Raw genomic sequence first — 19990 nt, 5'->3', positions numbered from 1 at the left:
TTTTTACCCAGTTACTTGGGGCTATGTTGTCTGAGTAGTGGGGTGTGCACATGGCTCAGGGGTGGGGGCACGTGGAGGAGTGTCTGGGTAGTTGGAGTGTAGGTGCATAGGGATAGGGAGGATGTGATGCTCCACAGAAGGTGGCATTTATCCTGTGAGGGCATTGCTCTGTGGGGTGGTTTTGTTTAGGAATACAAATTGCTCAGTTTAACCAAGTGATGTATATAAAGACAGCACTTGTTTTGAGTTGTGTTATTCATGGAGAGGATTATTCACGATCTTTTTATTTAGGGCAGTATCTCCTGAAATAGCATACTATCTCAGGAATGTGGCTGTTATCCAGATTGGCATGATCTTGAAACTTAGAAGAAATTGGGTCAGGTGAAAAGAAATCAGATAATAGGCAAGTAAATCCAAAAGGATATTCCTTGCAGACAAGTATTTATTTCTTCCAGATAGCTATGCTCATGATTTTCAAGTTAGGATCCAATTACGTATTTTGAGGGATGAGTTGTGGCATCAGTTTTTTGTTTGTTTTCATTAGAATCTACCTAATAAATAGAATCAAATAGTTGAGAATGTTTTTCAATGTAGATATTTTTGTCATCTTTACTCACAAAGGAATTTTAAATTTTAATGAATTCTGCGATATTGACTTTAAAAAACTGTGTTCGAAACACTGTGGATGTGGTCATGAATCACCATTCTGGGCCTCCAATAGCTTGTAACAGCCTGCTTTTTATGCAGCAGCACCCAGTGCAGTGTCTCTGCATAGAAGCTTAAAAGAGGAATACCTGTCTCAGTGGTGGTCTTGGGGAGCTAAATGAAGCCTACTATAATGTGTTTCTTGAAAATATATGATTTGATATGTTATTAGGAGCAGTTGTGTGAAATGGAAAACCTACGCCTGGAAAGTCAGCAGTTAAGAGAGAAAAACTGGCTCCTGCAAGGTCACCTGGATGATATTAAAAGACAGAAGGAAAACAGGTGAGAAAGAACCATGAGAACTCTGTGGGCTAAACCTTGGCTTGCCTGTGTGGAGTTAAATGAGGTTGGAATTGGTTTCACGGATCTCCCAGGTGTACAATGTTTCTCACTAATCCAGGAGATGCTCTTTTGGTTGATTTTGAATCAGGTCTGATCTCTTCACCTTGCATTGCTCTGCAGTGCATTTTTGGCATTGTTGTATTTGTTTTATAGCTATTGAAATGAACTAAAAACGTGGAATACTTAAACCAAACTACTTTTATTTAAAAAAATCTTTTTTAAGGAATAAATCATACCGATAAGGTTCAAGAAGGCCTGCAGAGAAAGGGAGAATTCCCAACTGGTTGGCTTTGCCTTGTAACTCACGATCCAGGGAAAGCTCCTGGGCAGGACAAGAGGGATATCTTTAGCGTTTTATAGAGGAGCATTTGCTTGGGTTTAGACAACTCTCTGAGTGTGTTTTGGCTTCAGGTAAGACAGTTTTGTAGTTGTATTTGCCGGTACATTTGCATAATGTTGGGGCAGCCACATCCAGAGTTCTATCTTGTCTTTGACTTAAAAGTCATATGATTTTTGATGTATTTTTTACCCTCTTAGTACTTCACTTTCCGTAACAATAAAATGAGGAAAATGATAATTTTCCCACAAGGTGTTCTAAAGATTAAAAATTACACGTATAAAGTGCCAGTTACAGAGCTTGGTAGCAGGTATCATTCAATGAAAGGTAGTTATTAAGTACACAAGGTAGAATTATGATTCTGCCTATTGTAACTTTCTGAGTGAGAGTTTAGAGATGATAGTGGCCTGTAAAATTATGCAAGAAGTAGAATTGAATCAAAGTAGGATCTCCAAGATAGAAGCCCTTACTGAATTCTGCTGACTGCTGTCCATGCTGTTGCCAAAACGTTTTTGACAGAGAAGCATGTGCTCTCCTGCAGCTCTCTGGCCCTGTCCAGAAACATCCCTGATATGTACTGTTCAAAACCTAAATGAGGCAGTAGAGATTTGAGGATGGTAATGGCAGCTATGCTATAATCTGTTCTTAAGTGATTCTCTTCAAATTTTAGTGAGCGTCAGAGATCTGAATCAGTAGGGCTGGAGTGAAGCCCAGAATTCTGCATTTTAATAAGCAACTCCGTCCCCTTGTAGGTGATTTTGATGCGGGTAGTCCACAGTCTGCTTACCTAGTTTTCATATGCTCCATTCCCATGTCCAATTCTATTAAAGAAAAGCCTTGTACTTAGTAACTCTTTTATCAAGAGTTACTGTGAGCATAGAACATAGAACATTTCCAGATCATTTGTAAAACGAAAATGAAAAATATCATATTTCAGAGATACATTGCGAGCTTACTACTTTTGCCCATGGATGCCACTAAGGAAGCATCGTTCAAGTCTTTCTTCCCACTGCCAATATGTCTAAGTCAGAATCTCTTAAATAGCCTGAATAGCTGCAGAAGCTCTTCATCAGATGATTGAGCTTTGAAACAAACACTCAGAGTCTAGGGAGCCATTTTGAGCAGTGAGGAAAGCTCATGGGTTATATGGCAATGAGAGACCCAAACACCAAGCTTTCCAGGGCCTTTGGTTTGTCACAGATGCCACTGTGGAGGAGGTGGATGCAGCCATAAATCAGGGCCACACAAGGCAGATAAAAGAGTTGTGAAATGAAAGAGGGATGTTCCAAGACCAGGTGCCTGGTTAACTGTAAAAAAGATCTTTGTTGGTGGCATCACAGAAGACACTGAGAAACATCACCTAAGAGATTATTGTGAAGTTGTGAGAAAATAGGAGCAGTTGAAATCATGACCGATTGAGGCAACGGCAAAAACAGGAGCTTTACTTTTTTAACCTTTGAGGACAGCCATGACTCTGCAGATAAGATTGTCTCTCAGAAATACCATGAAGTACATAGCCACTACCGTGAAGTATGGAAAGCCATGTTAAAGAAAGAAACGGTTAGTACTTCATCCAGCCAAAGAGGTCAAAGTGGTTCTGGAAACTTTGGTGGTCATCATGGAGGTGGTTTTGGTGGGAGTGACAACTTGGGTCATGAAAGAAAAGTTTCACTGGTAATGGTAGCTTTGGAGGCAGCCCTATTGGTGGATATAGGGGCAGCAGGGTTGGCTATAATGGATTTGGTAATGATGGAAGCAGTTTTGGAGATGGTGAGAACTACAATAATTTTGGTAATTACAACAAGCAGTCTTCAATTTTGAACCCATGAAGGGAAGAAACTTTGGAGGCAGAAACTCTGGCCCCTCTGGTGGCAGAGGCTACTATGTTGCCAAACCAACCATCAAACCAAGGTGGCTAAGGCATGTGAAATTGCCAGTACCAAAATGGAGTCAGTTATGTCAAAACCCTAATAAAGTGGAGTGAGGCCATTAAGAAGAAGCTCTCACTGTACATGCCTGTAATATACCTTATCACAAGAAATTCCTGCAGGTCCCACATGCCCCACTCCTGCACAGAGCTTATCACAGGAATTTCTCAAGCCTTCAGTATTTCAGACAAGCTGCCAGCACCAGGACAGTTACTCAGTCATAGCTGTCTCCACTAGTGAACAAACACCAACTCCTGCAGTGATCCTCTGTGACCTGTGAGCTTTATTTCAAGCTTTATTTCATGGACTTCTCTTTGTCTTTAAAAGCTTTCCCTTTCCCTAACTCCCCTGGATACACCAATGGCTCATCATAGCTTGCATACCCTGCCATTGCCATCCTCTGTTATTCTTAGATAAGCTCATTTGTTCTGAGTTTTTTTTTAGGTTGACAGGCGGTTCCAGTAGCAGCAGTAGCTATGGCAGTGGCAGACGGTTTTATTTAACGCCGGGAAACAAAGCTTAGCAGGAGAGGAGAGCCAGAGAAGTAACAGGGAAACTACAGGTTACAGCAGATTTGTGAACCCAGCCAAGTACAGTTGGTAGCAGGGCCTAGCTGCTACAAAGAAGATATGTTTTAGACAAAACTTAGGTATATGGGCAAAAAACTCAAGGACTGTATTTTTGACTACTTGTATAACAGGTTTTTTTAGTTTCTGTTCTATGAAAGTGTAACGCAGTCTTAACAAAGAGTTTTAATGTAGTTTTTGTGTGTGTGCTTATCCCGTTGATTGCCAAGTGTCATAGTGTGGTCATGATGTTGAATAATGTCTTAAAAAATTTTTTTTTTCCCTGGGCATGGTGGCTCACACCTGTAATCTCAGCACTTTGGGAAGCCAAGGCGGGCAGATCATTTGAGGTCAGGAGATTGAGACCAGCCTGGCCAACACAATGAAACTCTGTCTCTACTCAAAATACAAACAAATTAGTCAGGTGTGGTAGGACGCACCTGTAATCCAGCTACTCAGGAGGCTGAGACAGAATCACTTGAACCCGGGAAACAGAGGTTGCAGTGCACCGTGATCGCGCCATTGCATTCTAGCAGGGAACAGAGTAGGACTCCGTCTCAAAAAAAAGCAAAGTTTTTTATTTCATAGCCTCACATCCCTTATATATAAAAGAGCTACTCAGAATCTTCTTTGTGAAAAATTAGAGAAAGGGCAAACTATAGCTCAGGATCCAAATTCAGCTCACAACCTGTTTTGTACATAAAGTTTTATTGAGATGTAGCCACACCCTGTCATTTCAATATGTTGTGGCTGCTTTTGCACTACAATAGCCAAGTTGAATAGCTGTGGCAGAGACCAATGGCTCCCAAACCTAAAATATTTACTGTCTGGTTCTTGACAGAAAACATTTGCCAATCCCTGGATTCGTGCACAGAAAACACATCTTTCCCTAATGATTTGGGGGTGATTTCTTCATTGAGGGCTCATTACCATTTTTGTCTAGGCTGCCAGATTTGTTAACGGAAAGAACCCCCACTGCAGCTTCTTTTTTCCTTCAAGAAATGATGTTTTACTCACCAGTGAGAGAGAGATTCCTAGAGAAGCCTATAGCATTCAGGAAGGTTCTCCAAGGATGTCTCTCTGGTCCAGGGGCTGCACACAGAAACTCAGCTTATTATCCTGACCTGTTCAGGCTCACAGAGATAATGTATTATCTAGAATGTAATTTTCTTACTTTATATATTGGAACATTCCTTTTTCATGAAGACCTATCTGGTGCTTGGGACATCTGGCCCTGGTGTCCACATACATGCAAAGGCAGAGTGGTTATCAGAAAATGCCAACTGACTATGGAACCTGAACAAAAGGAGAGTCAAGGGCTCCCCCAGCCTGAGGCCTGAGCAACCCTCCCTACCCAAAATGTTCCCCCTCCCAGCTGATCACGTTCATACCAGGCTCTTGGCCCTTTTCAGCCCACTTTTGTTCACATTCTGTCTTCAGATGTTACCATGTTTAACTAAGTTTCTACTATATCTTACTTTCAACCAATTCCTTTTTTTTTTTTTCTTTTCTTTTTTTGAGACAAAGTCTTACTCTGTTGCCCAGGCTAGAGTGCAATGGCACGATCTTGGCTCACTGCAACCTTCATCTCCCAGGTTCAAGCAATTCTCCTGCCTCAGCCTCCTGAGTAGCTGGGACTACAGGTGCCTGCCACCATGCCCAGCCAATTTTTGTAATTTTTAGTAGAGATGGGGTTTCACTGTGTTGGCCAGGCTGGTCTCGAACTCCTGACCGTGTGATCCACCCACTTTGGCCTCCCAAAGTGCTGGGATTACAGGCCTCCCAAAGTGCTGGGATTACTGCGCCTGGCCTCATCCAATTCTTGATTAGATTTCCCACCTCTGCTCATCTTGCTTTTGTACTGGGAGGAATCCTGAGTTCTGGGGAGGTACCTTATTTCATCCCATGTGTCAATCACATCAACTGTGCTGGCTTAACCCAATCACAATAGAGTTAGCCTTTCCTTGCACACCTTGGCATTGTTGCATATAATAGATTTGAATTTGAAATTGATACTTGAATATACTTAACAGTGTTTTCCTATGCCTCCTCCCACCCCTGTTAATCTATGCAGTGATAAGAATCATCCAGACAGTCAACAGCTGAAGAATGAACAAGAAGAAATTATCAAAGAAAGACTTGCAAAAGTAAGATTTATATGTGTGTGTGTGTGTGTGTGTGTGTGTGTGTGTGTGTGTGCGCGCATGCGCAATGCTTTTATAGTTAGTATTTAGGGTTATATATTTTAGAAATCATTTTACTATTGAAATTCCTGTCTTTTCTGCATTCCCACTGTTTAGCATGATATTTACCATCAGTATTTAGACACAGCTGAGAATTAAGAATTTTGTCTTCATGTCTAGATGGCAAGCTTACTGCTTAGCATACACACATACAATTCTCCATTTAGAAGCAAGTACCAAAGCCTGTTTGCAGCTTTAAAGGGCATAGTGCATGAAGTCTTGGAAATAGGTACTTTTTTTTATCTGTATGTAACTGGGATTATGGAAAAGGATATTGGTTTGATTTTATTAACATGAAGGAGAATGGGCTGTTTCCTTTCTATCTTTTTAAAGCAATGTTATTTAAGAACCTAAGCCATCTTTTTCTTTTCTTTTTTTTTTTTTTTAACCTTCTTATAGAGTAAAATAGTTGAAGAAATGCTGAAAATGAAAGCGGAGTAAGTGTACTATTTTATAATTTAAATTCTGATCATCTTTTCCTTATTCTTCTCTAGAGGAATGATACTTAATATCCACAAGGTAGGTAACGTCTGTTCTTCTGCAGTAATAAGTAAATATAATAAATGTTTAAAAATTATTTTTTTAATAACACTTGCTAAAGGGATTTCTCCTGTGAAGCCACTTAAAAAGAAATCTTAAAGAAATAAATAGCAGGAAAAGCTTAGCTTCCCTTGAGGAATTGACGGGTTTTTTTCCTCATGGACAATGAGAACAATGTATAATTACCAGGTGTCCCTTTTCACTTTTGCTGCTGGTTTCCTTTTATTAAAACTTGAGGCCCTCTGAGACCCAAACATCAATACTGTGATTTCTTCTGGTTAGACCTTGGGTCTCTATTGTTTTCTAAAGCCATGGGTTCAATTTATTCATATGGTTTTTATATTAATTTATGTAGCCTTATAAATTGCCTCAGTCTTGTATGAACAAGATGTGCTATATTTTCTGTAAAGTTCAGACTAAGTAAACTGGTTGGCATTAACAAACAAAACAACATTAGAGAGCTATTGGGCTTTTTCTGGGTAGACACTTCTTATTAGTGATAGAGATCTCAAACACTTTTGCTTATTATACTGCTTTAAAGGATTTTGAAACAAATACCCTCTTGCATATTTTTGAAGTTGACTTTATATCTAAAATTGTTCATTGTAAGTTTAAATTGTTACAAAGAATACACATTCTGGGATATACAATATAGTGACATTTGAAAATAAGCTATTGGCTGGGCACAGTAGCTCACGCCTGTAATCCCAGCACTTTGGGAGGCCAAGGCAGGTGGATCGCTTGAGCTTAAGAGTTTGAGATCAGCCTGGGCAACATGGTGAAATCCTGTCTCTATTTCTAAAATAATTTTTAAAATAATTTTTTTTTAAAAAGAGAAAAGAAAACAAAGCTCTTGTTACTGTTTTAAAAGTTTTTAACTAATTTGCTACTTTCTGTTTAAAAAATACACAAATTTCTAAGTCTAAAATTTTATATTTTTTCCTTTGTAATTGAATTTCCTTTCTACACCCTGCAGGATTTTATATTGATTTAATATATTTTCTGGAATTTTTTTTTATTGATTATGCCATCATACTACTTAACAATAAAATATATATTTGTATGTGTACATACATATACACTCACACACAAATCGAAAGTAATTTATAAGAATTTATTTTAATCATATGGCTTTAAGTGTTATATTTATTTCCAGTTTAGTTCACATTACAATTATTAATCAGTGTGCCCTAAATTTAGTGGAAATTTATAAAATAATTATTAGGGAAAATTTTAGTGGAAATGCATCTCAGTGTATTTTAGCCTAATGCTTTTTCTTCAGTCAGCTCATTTTTTCTGTTGTACTTAATTCTCAAATGAGACAGGATTCAGCATCAATTCTATTCCGATTTTCTGCTTTTATAGATATAAATGCCAAGAAACCTTGTTCACATAGTTAAGTAAACGGCAATGGAAGGAGTTCTCTCTCTACTAAAAATACAAAAATCAGCTGGCCATGGTGGTGCACGCCTGTAGTCCCAGCTGCTTGGGAGGCTGAGGCAGGAGAATCACTTGAACTGGGAGGCGGAGGTTGCAGTGAGCCGAGATTGTGCCACTGCACTCCTGCCTGGTGACAAAGCAAGACTCTGTCTCAAAAAAAAAAAAAAAAAAGAAAGGAATACTATAAAGTGATACCTATTCTTATAGCCTAGAAGAAGTCCAAAATACCCTTCACAACAAAGAGATGGAGTGCCTTAGAATGACTGAGGAGGTCGAACGAACCAGAACTTTGGAGTCTAAAGCATTCCAGGAAAAAGAACAACTGAGATCAAAGCTGGAAGAAATGTATGAAGAAAGGGAGAGAACATCCCAGGTGCGCTAGGGTGTTGGTTTTTTCATGATGCTTAGAACACTCAAATCTATAGAACTAACTAATCAGTGTAAAACTCATTTCTGTGATTGGGTGTCCTTCAGTGTTGTTTTAGTATATGCAGAGTTGTATGGCCATGAAAGCTGGGATTCTGGACTCTAGCACTTCGTGTGCTCTTGGACGGCAAGAAATAATGTGATTTTAAAAGAAAAATTAAGACCTATTTCTCATTTTTTCCTCCATGGATTAATTACCTGCAGGAGATGGAAATGTTAAGGAAGCAGGTGGAGTATCTTGCTGAGGAAAATGGGAAGTTGGTAGGTCACCAAAACTTGCATCAGAAGATTCAGTATGTAGTGCGGCTAAAGAAGGAAAATGTCAGGCTTGCTGAGGTAACTCTAAAAATTATTCTGAATAAATTCTGTCTGGTTTAAAAATGATTCTTTTATTAAAACTTAATTATTGAATCAGTTAACTGCCTACTTCAGGGAGCTTCCTGAATGCAAAAATATGTTGGTCGTTGCTATTCTGTGCATAATTCAATCAGTTACTTTTTTTTTTTTTTTTTTTTGAGAAAAGAGTGATGTATTTTTTCTTTTTTCCTTTTTGAGTTCCAACCCCAAAAATATTCCAGGAAAAGATGGGGGAGGCTGGGCTGGTTCTTCTTCAATGGGCTTTTGCTGCCAAGGACAGTGGACTCGACCCACATCCAGGCTACCCCCAGCCCGCTTCTCCCCTGCGTTACTCAGGGGCGAGACAGTAGGGGTGGTGGGGGCAGCTGGGAGGGAGGGGCCAGGGCAGTGATGCTTTGGGATAAGAAGTTGAGCTGGGGGACGGGGAAGGGGCTGCCCATGTGCAGTTACCATTGCTCAATGACAGAGCCTCAAAGCTTGGCCAGGGCTGAAGGTACCACACGGGTGTGGGTGAGGCAGGCTAAGCGGGATGGCTGCAGCCGAGGAGCTGGGGGAAGGCAGGGCGTGGGGCTGGCCCTCTCCGCTCTAACTGATGATCTGCCGAGGTCGTCCGTAGCCTGTCATGCCGGCCTGGGAGGCCCCTCTGTTGCTGCCCCTCTGAAGGCCAATGACATGCTTTCCCTCCTGCAGCTGGCTCTCTGTGAATTCTCTCTTATGCTCCTGCGCTCTCTTCATAAACCAGTTGGGATCTCCATGGTAGTGCCCATCATTCTTGGTCACTGCCAAGCTGCCCAAAGCCATCAGGGTCCTCTGCACTGCTGCCATGTCTTTGCCTTCAAAGAGGTCAACAGTCTGGAACATGTCAGTCTTGGTGTCCCCATAGTCCTCAGCTGCCTTCAGGAACTGGGCCACCTGCTCCATCTGCTTGAAGACCATGGAGGGCGGGTTCTCAGGCACCTTCACTGGCTTGGAGCTGTCAGGGTACAGGGTATTCACCAGCTTGCTCAGAATCACACCATTCTTCAGCCAGACCTGGAAGCCCAGGCGCCCAGAGTCTGGGCGGCCCACATCAGGGCCACACTGCACTATAATCCACTCCACCAGCCGCTCCTCCAGCTCTTCATAGTATTTCTTCTCAATTTTGGACTGCACTTCGCGGCTCATGCCATAGGAAGGACCCTTGTTGGCCATGTCTGGGGAGAGAGGGCTTCCTCGGGGCTCGCAGGAAGGAATCCAGTTACGTTTTCATAGACAGCAGATTGTTGTTTAATGTTTAGTTTGCACATTGAAAATTCCAGTCTTAATTTGAAATATCTGCTTATGAATGCCAAAATAAAAACACTTCCAGTAGGAATTAGAGCCTAACTTTTTTCTCTTTTGTTTTTAAAATTACTTAGGAGACAGAAAAGTTGCGTGCTGAAAATGTATTTTTAAAAGAAAAGAAAAGAAATGAATCATGAGGATTCTGGTCAACTATCTAGGCATCACCTTGTTGTTTGGAGATGTTTCTTCTCTTTTACAAGACAATCCTACTCTTGACCACTTTGGAGAGGTGAATTTACGGACCTTAATTATTAAATGTGTATAAGGTGGTGGTGGGTGACCCTCAAGTTTCTAATGAACATTCTGCATCTATATACACCCTGTGACAGTCAACAGTCTGCTATTAAGTGGCCCACTTCGAGGCTTTGAATCAACTGTAAGGGAAAACCTTTTGTCTTTGTAAAAATAAAAGCCTATAACTAAGGTTTACAGTGGATGTTAGCCAGATCATTTTCTTCTTAGATTATGCCATAGTCTCCTTTGATTCTTATGCAAGATCTAGCAATATATGGTGGTTCCAAAACCCGCAGTCAGTTTAATGACTGACTTAGTAGCAGGTACAAGAAGCAAACTTGTTAATACAGATTATTTTTGTGTTTTTACTTTAGGTATTTTCTTGAGCATTTTCCATGACTGTAAATAAAGCCATTTTTTTCATAATAAAGTCTTTTAAAAATAATAATTAAAGTGATTTACATTGTCATTCTGTTGTTCATTGAACACATACTTAATGAATACCTACAATATGCCAGGCACTAATCATCAGTGAAAAAGCAAATAAAAACTCTTGCCCTCAAGGAACTTCTATGTAGTGGGCCTTCTTTCTTTTTTATTGAGACAGATATTCCATTATATGGATATATTAAACTGTCCATTCATTTGAATTATTTCCAGTTTAGGACTGTCATAAATAATGGAGCTATAAATGTTCATGTATAAGTCATGGTGTGGACATATGTTTCATATCTTGAGCACATGCCTAGGAGTAGAATTACTGAGTTATTTGAAAAGCATGTGTTTTAACTTTTTAAGACATTGCCTGTTTTCCAAATTGACCATTTAGGTGTACCATTTTACATTCCTACCAACAGTGTATTCCAGTTTCTCCACATTTTCACCAACACTTGCTATTGTCAGGTTTTTCACTGCAGCCATCCTAGTGGATGTGTAGTTATGTCACTTGCATTTTCCTAATTACTAATGCTATTGAACATTTTTTCATATTATGGAATATTACTTGGCAATAAAGAAGGAACATGCTACAACATGTTGAATCTGAAAAAACATGCTAAGTAAAAGAAACCAAACCCAAAAGACCACATATTATATGTTTTCATTTATATGGAAAGTATAGAAAAGGCAAAATTATAGAGATAGAAAGTAATCATTATCTGCTTGGAGCTAGGGTGGGAGTGGGAATGACTGGGCACAAGGGAACTTTTTGAGGTGATAGAAATGTTTTAAAATTTGTGATGATGGCTGGACAACTGTATTTACTAAAAAATGAATTATAGGGTGAGATGTGGTGGCTCACACCTGTAATCCCAGCACTTTGGGAGGCCAAGGCAGGTGGATCACTTGAGGCCAGGAGTTCAAGACTGGCCTGGCCAACATGGCAAAACTCCATACTAAAAATACAAAAATTAGCTGGGTGTGGTGGCACATGCCTGTAATCACAGCTACTCAGGAGGCTGAGGCAGAAGAATCGCCTGAACCCAGGAGGCAGAGGTTGCACTAAGCCAAGATTGCACCACTGAACTTCAGCCTGGGTAACAGAGTGAGACTCTGTCTCAAAAAATATAGATACATTCAAAATGGGTGAATTTTAATAAAAATGTAGGAAAATATTTTAATGTATAGTTGAACTCTCAAGGAATAATAAATAGCAAATCCCTAAGGGCCAGAAATGAAAAAGGAACTTTAATTTAATGTAGTATTAAATATAAGGTAGCAAACAGACACTGCAACCACGTCGGAGGTAGAAGGAAGGTGGAATACTGAAGCTGCTAATGAAGAGGCTTGGGTCGTATTACCTGTATTAGCTGCAGGGCTGTTCTAACAAATGACTACAAAGTGGGTGGCCTAAAACAACAGAAATCTATTTTCTCACAGTTCTAGAAGCCAGTAGTACAAAATGAAGGTGCGAGCAGGGGCACAGTCTCAGAGCCATAAGGGAGAATGTATTCCATGCCTTTCTCTTAGCTTCTGGTGTCAGGAATCCTTGGTGTTCTTCCTTGTGCCTCTGTCTCTTCTTAGAAAGACACTAGTCATATTGGATTAGGGACCACCCTAAGAACCTCATCTTAATTTGATTATATCTGCAATGATCCTATTTCCAAATAAAGTCACATCACAGGTACCAGGGGTTAAGACTTCAACCTATCTTTTTAAGGGACACAGTTCCACCCAGAACATCACTCCTTTCAAGGAAAGGAAACAAAGCGGTGGGCCACTTCTGGACACGGAATTAGAATTAAGATTTTGCAAAAAGCCAGAACCCAAGGAGTGCAGGGATCTTGTCTTAGGCATTCAGGTGGCTTTGCTGCCTGGAATAGGGACCGGCTCAAAGCATGTGCTCATTTGCTTAACCAAGAAGAACAAAGAAGAGGCAGAGAAATGGAAAAGACTGAGGTAAGGCTGGAGAGGGAAAGCAACAGAAAGCATTCACTCCCTAGGACCCCACCTGTTCCAAATGTCTCATACCAGGGGCTGGCTTCATACTTTTAAATTCCTTCCCATTCCCCTAAGGTCTCTTGTGACTTCTGGTCTTTAAAGGTGATAGGGCATTTGAAACAGTCTCCAAGAACTGAGTGGATCATCTTTGCTCATAAGCCATCTCTGAGGTTTGTTTCAACTGATTTTTAAAATAAATGTGAGTGGAATTCCTTCCCCTCCACACTGACTCAGTTCAAGAAGCTCTAGCTTGCATTGCTGTTAGTAAATTTGGTATGGGTGGGTAGGTGGGTTGGTTGTTTTTTTTAAAAAAAATCAAACCATAGTCTATTCAATCAAACATCTGTAACAAGGCCACATTATTGGGCACTGTGGTAGGAACCAAGATAGAAAACATGGTTTCTGCCCTTGACAGAACCCTGTTAGGGAGACAAGAATGCTGCAATGCGATTAGGTGCACCAAGCACAGCAGTAATTTAGAGCCTTGGTACCCAGTGTGGTCCTTTGACCAACAGCATTGGGAGCTTGCTCAAGATACAGAATCGGGCCAGGTATGTAGCTCATGCCTATAATCCCAATATCTTGGAATATCAAGGTAGGAGGATTGCTTAACACCAGGAGTTTGAGACCAGCCTGGGCAATGTAATGAGACCCTGTCTCTACAAAAGTTAAAATTAAAAAAAAAAAAAAAAAAAAAAAAGCTGGGGGCTGGGGGCTGGGGGCGGTGACTCTCGACTGTAATCCCAGCACTGGAAAGCCAAGGTAAGTGGATCAGTTGATCTCAAGAGGTCAGACACCAGCCTGGGCAACATGTCAAAATACTGTCTATACAAAAAAATACAAAAATTAGGCATGGTGGCATGTGCCCATAGTCCCAGCTACTCAGGAGGCCGAAATGGGAGTATCACTTGAGCCCAGCAGGTTGAAGCTGCAGTGAGCTATGATCACACCACTGTACTCCAGTCTGGGAGACAGAGCAAGAGTTTATCTCAGAAAAGAAAAGGAAAAAAAAAATTAGCTAGTCTTGATGTTTCATATCTGTAGTCCTGGCTACTCAGGAGGCTGAGCTGAGAGAATGCTGATCCTGGGAGTTCATGGCTGCAGTGAGCCATGATTACACTACTGCACTCCAGCCTGGGCGACAGAGAGACCCTGTCTTCCCGCAAAACAAACAAAATTCAGTCTAGCTCTAGACCTAATCAGAATTCCCTTCATCTTAGTAAGATCCCTAGGTGATGTGTATACACAGAGGAGTTTCTAAGAGGCAGAAATCACTTCCCAGCAGAGTGTCTTGAGGATGGCATCACTTCAGCCATCATCACCAGAGCTGGGAATCTGGAGATTAACAGCGATGTAATCCCTGCCCTCAAGGAGCTTGCAGGTCAGCAGAGAGACAGACAACCAGAGGAACAACCACAGGACTGGAACCAAGGTAGGGGAATAGCAGAGACCACTTTACAGAGGAAGTGGCTCTGAGATGCTTCCTTAACCTTTAGTGCTAGTAGAGGCATCGTTTGTTCTAAGAAAACTTGCTTTACATTCTTTAAAGCATGCAGAGTGGACAATGCAATACCTCTTGATTTCCTGATAAGAGCTTTTCGAGGTGATCATCTTTGGGCAGCTCTTTGCTCAATGGAGCCGTGCAGTGAGACCTCTGAGCCTGTTTCCTCATCTGCAAAATGGGACCATTCGTATCATTTCGGCGTTACTGAAATTATCCGTGCTTTTATTTGAACCACAAAACCACCCTATGAGAGAAGGGCATGGTGTGGAAGGACTTCCATGAAAACATGCTGAACGGAAGACACCAAAAGAATGCTGTTGAACAGTATGTTCAACTGTAAAATAATTTTTGTTTTTTAAAAAAAGGCGTATCCATATTCTATAATTTTTAAAACATTTTAACTCTATATAACCAAATAGACGTATAGAAAAATGCTCTATTGCCAGTGATTTTCCTGGAGAGTGGAAATAGTACTTTATACATTTCAACAACAGTTTATTTTCAAGGAAATGTACTTTTTACATGGAAACATTTTAAAACTTATGTAAGTGCAACAGGCGATTAGAAGTCACGTTGGTCCTGCGTGGCACGATTATGGATGATATTCTTCCTCTCATCGCGGATCCGTAGTTTCTTGGTTTTCTGTGATGCGCGTGTGCCCATCTGGGGCTCTGGCATCTTTCTGGGTCTGGAGGTCCCCAGCGCCCCCTGCCGAGGCGTCCCTGGGTCCGGCGGTCCGCAGGCTGGAGGGTGAAGAGGGGGCAGCCTGGTCGCCCACGTGGATACACTCGGTGGGCCAGGGCGGGGCCGGTTTCGCATCTTCACCAAGTTTCACCCGAAGCCGGGGGCCAAAGGGCCCGGGGACCAGGGCGCCCGGGGGGCCGGGGGCCGGGATGGAGACCGCTAAGCAGTGAGTTTACCTTCTACCACAGCGTCCACAGTACCCGGCTCGGCCTCAGGCCTCGGGCCCCAACGTGCCCCCGGAGCACAAACCTAAACCTACCACAGGCTAGGTAGGAGGCCGCCACCGCCCAGGGTCCCTGCCACGCCCCCTGGCCTGTCCCCTCCGAGGCGCCAGGGGGCGACTCCCAAGGGGCCTGCGGGAGCGTCGCGTCATGGGAGCGCCGCGTCACGTGACGCTGCCGTCCAATTGCGGCGCGCGCTTGGCCTAGCGGGCGGCGGGCGCCAGGCACGGTTGCAGCAGGCACCATGGGCGATAGGCCGCGGCCCGCGGGCGGCGCTGTGTCCTCGGCCGCCTACCCCGACACCCCCGCGGAATTCCCTCCGCACCTCCAGGCGGGCGCGATGCGGCGCCGCTTCTGGGGCGTATTCAACTGCCTGTGCGCCGGCGCCTTCGGGGCCCTGGCCGCCGCCTCAGCCAAGCTGGCCTTCGGCAGCGAGGTCGAGCCCGGGGCGCTGCTGCTGCTGTTGCTGCTGCTGCTGCGGGCGGGCGGGCAGTGCGGGGCTGGGCGGAGGAGGGGCGCTGCGAGGCCCGCGGGGCTCCCGGGGTGGGGCGGGGTGGGCGCTGGGCGCCGCCGCACGCTCGCCAGTCTGTCGGGCTGGGGCTGACCCTGCGGTCTGCTAGGGTGGGAGAGCGTGGTTCGCATCTAATCACGCCAAACCCTCGTCCAGTGTAGGCGGTAAGAGACGTCGGGGACTGAGGCCTCTTCCCTTACCAGGCACCTAAAACCTTTTCTCCGATTGGGCTAGTTCGCTCTGGGGGAAGACCTGCACCTCCTACATTCACCCTCTACCTCTCATTTTAAGTCCCTTGTGCCTGAGCATTTCTCTCCACGTGACTCTTAAGGTGAGAAGCATATTGCCCATCCCTTTACTTCGTAATTAACGGGTGTTGTGACCTGATGACCAGTCTGCCCTACTACGGGAAAATTGGGAGTCAGGGATACTGTAGGCATAAGGGGATACTGACAGACGATCTGGATGTTTTCCTGAGGCTGAGAACTCCTGAACTTGCCTCCTGGCGTCTGCTAAGGTGTATCTCTGCTCCAGCCGTTCTGTATTATAGACCAACCTCTGCTTGCTAAAGGGGTTTCATTGCATCTGCAGCCCAGGGTTAGCCTCTGCCCTGGTTAGTGGTCACTGATTATTTAGGGTTAAGCCTATTTAGTGGGAGCTGCCATGCTTGAAGTTAGTATCCCATTGGGAGTAGTTCACGGGGTAAGTGGTGAAAAGTAAAATGAATAACTCTTTGTGTGGGCCGTGAAGTTTGTTGTCATGAACCAGGCCTTCAAAAACCCTTTATGTAAGCAGGTTGCCACTGCCCCGTATAGTGCTTTGTGTAAGACAAGCTTGTCCATCCCACGGCCCAACACAAATTTGTAAACTTTCTTAAAACATTATGAGATTTTTGCGATTTTTTTGTTTTTTAGCTCATCAGATATCATTAGTTTACTGTATTGTGTATGTGTGACCCAAGACAGTTCTTCCAGTGTGGCCCGGGGAAGCCAAAAGATTGGACACCCCTGGTGTAAGTTATAAGAAGGCACATTTTTCTCTAGACACTGTGTTCAGCTGCTGAGAAACCATTACAAGTAATAAGTATGATATTTAGGTTCCCCCTACACCTCCTCACCTTGTTTCCAGGTGGCTTTCTAACTCGACACCAAATGAGGGGGGCTGCATATCCTTTGTGTAGGAAGCTTCTAAAGATCCTCTCTTCTCTTGAGACTTTCTCCTTTAAAAAAAGGAAAGAAAAAAATCTAAGTTCTCCAAGGGATGTCTGGGATTACTAAATAGTCTGAGGTGATGTTTCTCCCAGTGTCCTGGTTACCAGCTTGGAGCTACACTGCCTGGTTTTGAAGCCTGGTGACTCTCACCACTGTAAAAGTGAAGTTACTTCGTGCTTTTATTTGCAAAGTGAAGTTAAAGAGTAAATGAGAATGCTTAAACACTTAGCACAGGGCCTCAAGAATGCCCAGAGGGTCAGCCTTAGTGGGCTGCACCTTGTATAGGATTGGGGGATGGGGGGATGGGGGGTGGGGGGGTGGGGAGGGAATAGGGAACAGACATCACTAAGTCATGCTTTCCCTGGTCTCAAGAAGAACTCTACCCCTGACTTACACTACTTACTAAGTAAGAGCTACTTGGCCCTCTGCGACTGATCTTCAAGAACTGGTCATTGTGGGACCAATAAGGGGCTGGTGTTCAGTAGAAAATACTGGCTTTGGATTGGCATTTTACTTCTTCCTAGATCACATGGCCAGCAAGGTGGCCAAATGAGTGTCTTCTCTGAGTTTGTATTATTTGTAACATGGATCTGCTCTCCACTGAGGGTCAAGTGAAGCCCTGTGCAGGAAAGCTCTGAGGCTCTCTGAACTGTAGTGGAATCTCAGTAGAAACCTGGCTGCCAGCAACCACAGCCCTGGGTGTGCTTTGAGGGGGTCTGCAGGTTACTGCCCAGGCCAGGGTGGGCATGGCTGCAGTGACACTTTCTCCTGCAGGTGAGCATGGGTTTATGCGTCTTAGGCATTATTGTGATGGCGAGCACCAATTCTCTGATGTGGACCTTCTTTAGCCGGGGCCTCAGTTTCTCCATGTCTTCAGCCATCGCATCGGTCACAGTGACTTTTTCAAATATCCTCAGCTCGGTGAGTAGCCTGAAGGTGTGATGCTCTTGTCCTGAATCTGAGTTCTGGGTGAATTGTCCGTGGGGAACCCCTCCTTTCCCAGACCAGAAGAAAGGACAGGAACTGAAGCAGAGGTTGGGCTCTGGCTTGACCCCTGGATGCATGCTCTGTTCATGGAGCAAATCTGATTCTAATCATAGAGGAATTCTCAAGTTAGATAGGAGTGAAGCCTGGCGGTAAAAAACCTACTTGCTTGCTGTGCTTTCAGGGTGGAGCCCTCATCCTGAAGTCACTGTGCAGCCTAGCTGCCTCCTAGGGTTCTGTGCATTCAAGCCCCCGTGAGATTTAGAGGGCTGGGATTCCTGGAAACCTTTTTTCCCTCTGTGGTCTAAGATTGACAAGATGGAGCTGAGCCTAGTCAGTCTTGAGTTGAGAGAGAGAAACACCAGGTACCAGCTGTGTCTTCTACCTCCTGGCCTCTGCTGAGGTCCAGTGCAGTGAGTGAGGTGGCCTCTCCATTCCTACAGGTGAAACTGAATAGAGTGATTTGATGAAGGTGACAGCCGGGTTTCAAGCCAAGGCTTCTGGCTCCAGACCTTTCCTCCTGGCCCTTTTAGAAGGAAGTCAGTCCAAGGAGAGTGAGGTTGTGCCCACCTGCTGAAGTTGAGTCCCTCACAGCTGTCTTTGTCCCGCAGGCCTTTCTGGGCTATGTGCTGTATGGAGAGTGCCAGGAGGTCTTGTGGTGGGGAGGAGTGTTCCTCATTCTCTGCGGACTCACCCTGATCCACAGGAAGCTTCCGCCCACCTGGAAGCCCCTTCCACACAAGCAGCAGTAGCAGCACTTGGCTGGAGGGACCAGCTGGAAAGATCACGATGGTGGCCCAGCCTTGGGTTGGCATGTGGGACTGTGTCCGAGGGCACCCCAGGTGTGCAGCCTTCTGACCATCAGCCAAGGGGAGATGCCAGGCCTCCCAAGAGAAACAAGCATCTGACGGAGTAGGCTTCAAGGTGGACAGCTCTGGCTCTGTAAGGAGAGCTGCAGCCACAAGAGTATTCTGCCAGAAGCGTTTTGATCATCTGTACAGCGCTTTGGATTCTTGCTCCTAGGCCCACCCCAGTGAGCCTTGGCAGATGCTGGAGATCCTGCGGTTGGTCTGCTTTGTGTACAGTACTTAAAACCAGGCTGCAGTTACTGTCCTGTTGCTTAACAAAAGCCAGTCATGTAAGTCAAGAAGCAGTGACTGGAGGGGCTTTCTACCAACTCCATGCTGATGTATCAGGCCATCTATGTCATGCTTATATATTATGGCAAGAAGAGGAAAACTGGGTTAATAAATACTGTTTTGTAAGTTAAAACTACTAGGTACGGTATCTTTATTCTTTCCTACCCTTTGGAGAAAGAGGGAGCTAGAGTAAGCTGAAATCTCTGGTGTGGAGGAGGCAGGAGAGTGAGGCAGGTACAGAGGCCTCGTGACCTCAGTTGCTCTGATACCTGCTGGAGCTTGCTCTTGTGGTTACTTCCTGAGTTCACACAGGCTAAGGCTCTTTGAACTGCACAGGGTCTGTTCATTCTTCTGCTGCTCTCAAGGAGAAAAGGTTGACCTCTGTTTGGAGACCTTGTTTTACTTACTAGGGAAGGTGGCTCAGAGACCCCTCCCGTCCCTGTCATCCTGCTCCTCCAGCTTTTACCTTTAGGGCCTTTCTGTCCTTTGCTTTTCTTTCTCAGATCCCCTGGGTTCTTTTTGTATCTTACACCATGTGAGTCTAATTCCTAGTTCAAAGTGGGCTGTGTGCCACCTGCGCACTTTCCCAGCACAGAGCTTCAAGCCCACCACTCACCTGCCTCACTTCTCCCCTGGGGTTTCTGAGGGCCCTCTCAGCTCTCCTGAGCTTGATCTCTGGCCCCAGGTCATCTTCGTACATTTCCTGCAGTTGAGAGGGACCTGGTGGCTAGGAAGCTGGGAGAGAGAAGGGTCTTGTCCAGGCCCTCCTCCTCTCCCACGTAGCATCTTCATTGCT

The 19990-nt window shown here is 44.0% G+C and overlaps 2 protein-coding genes and 1 pseudogene across 2 annotated transcripts in view; 2 read left to right on the top strand and 1 right to left on the bottom strand.

The window, feature by feature from the left end:
* Positions 1 to 10894, top strand: part of KIF15 (kinesin family member 15) — a 73977-nt gene extending 63083 nt beyond the window's left edge. Inside the window, exons 30-35 of the mRNA XM_003926232.4 lie at positions 878 to 987; positions 5953 to 6025; positions 6521 to 6558; positions 8309 to 8474; positions 8732 to 8863; positions 10282 to 10894. Coding sequence (XP_003926281.2) covers positions 878 to 987; positions 5953 to 6025; positions 6521 to 6558; positions 8309 to 8474; positions 8732 to 8863; positions 10282 to 10344 — 582 coding nt within the window. The 3' untranslated portion in view covers positions 10345 to 10894. The remainder of the gene's footprint in view (positions 1 to 877; positions 988 to 5952; positions 6026 to 6520; positions 6559 to 8308; positions 8475 to 8731; positions 8864 to 10281) is intronic.
* On the bottom strand, positions 9351 to 10111 carry LOC141585335 (transgelin pseudogene; annotated as a pseudogene).
* Positions 10895 to 15547: 4653 nt separating the features above from the next.
* TMEM42 (transmembrane protein 42) lies at positions 15548 to 19327 on the top strand. The gene is made up of 3 exons (XM_039477395.2): positions 15548 to 15785; positions 17846 to 17992; positions 18667 to 19327. Exons 1-3 carry the CDS (start codon positions 15594 to 15596, stop codon positions 18805 to 18807), a joined length of 480 nt encoding a protein of 159 aa, XP_039333329.1. The 5' UTR covers positions 15548 to 15593; the 3' UTR covers positions 18808 to 19327.
* Positions 19328 to 19990: the final 663 nt, after the last annotated feature.

Source organism: Saimiri boliviensis, chromosome 8, assembly GCF_048565385.1.
Source record: "Saimiri boliviensis isolate mSaiBol1 chromosome 8, mSaiBol1.pri, whole genome shotgun sequence".
Classification (NCBI taxonomy): domain Eukaryota; kingdom Metazoa; phylum Chordata; class Mammalia; order Primates; family Cebidae; genus Saimiri; species Saimiri boliviensis.
The sequence above is the reverse complement of the archived record's forward strand: the minus strand, read 5'-3'. Positions and strand labels throughout refer to the sequence as shown.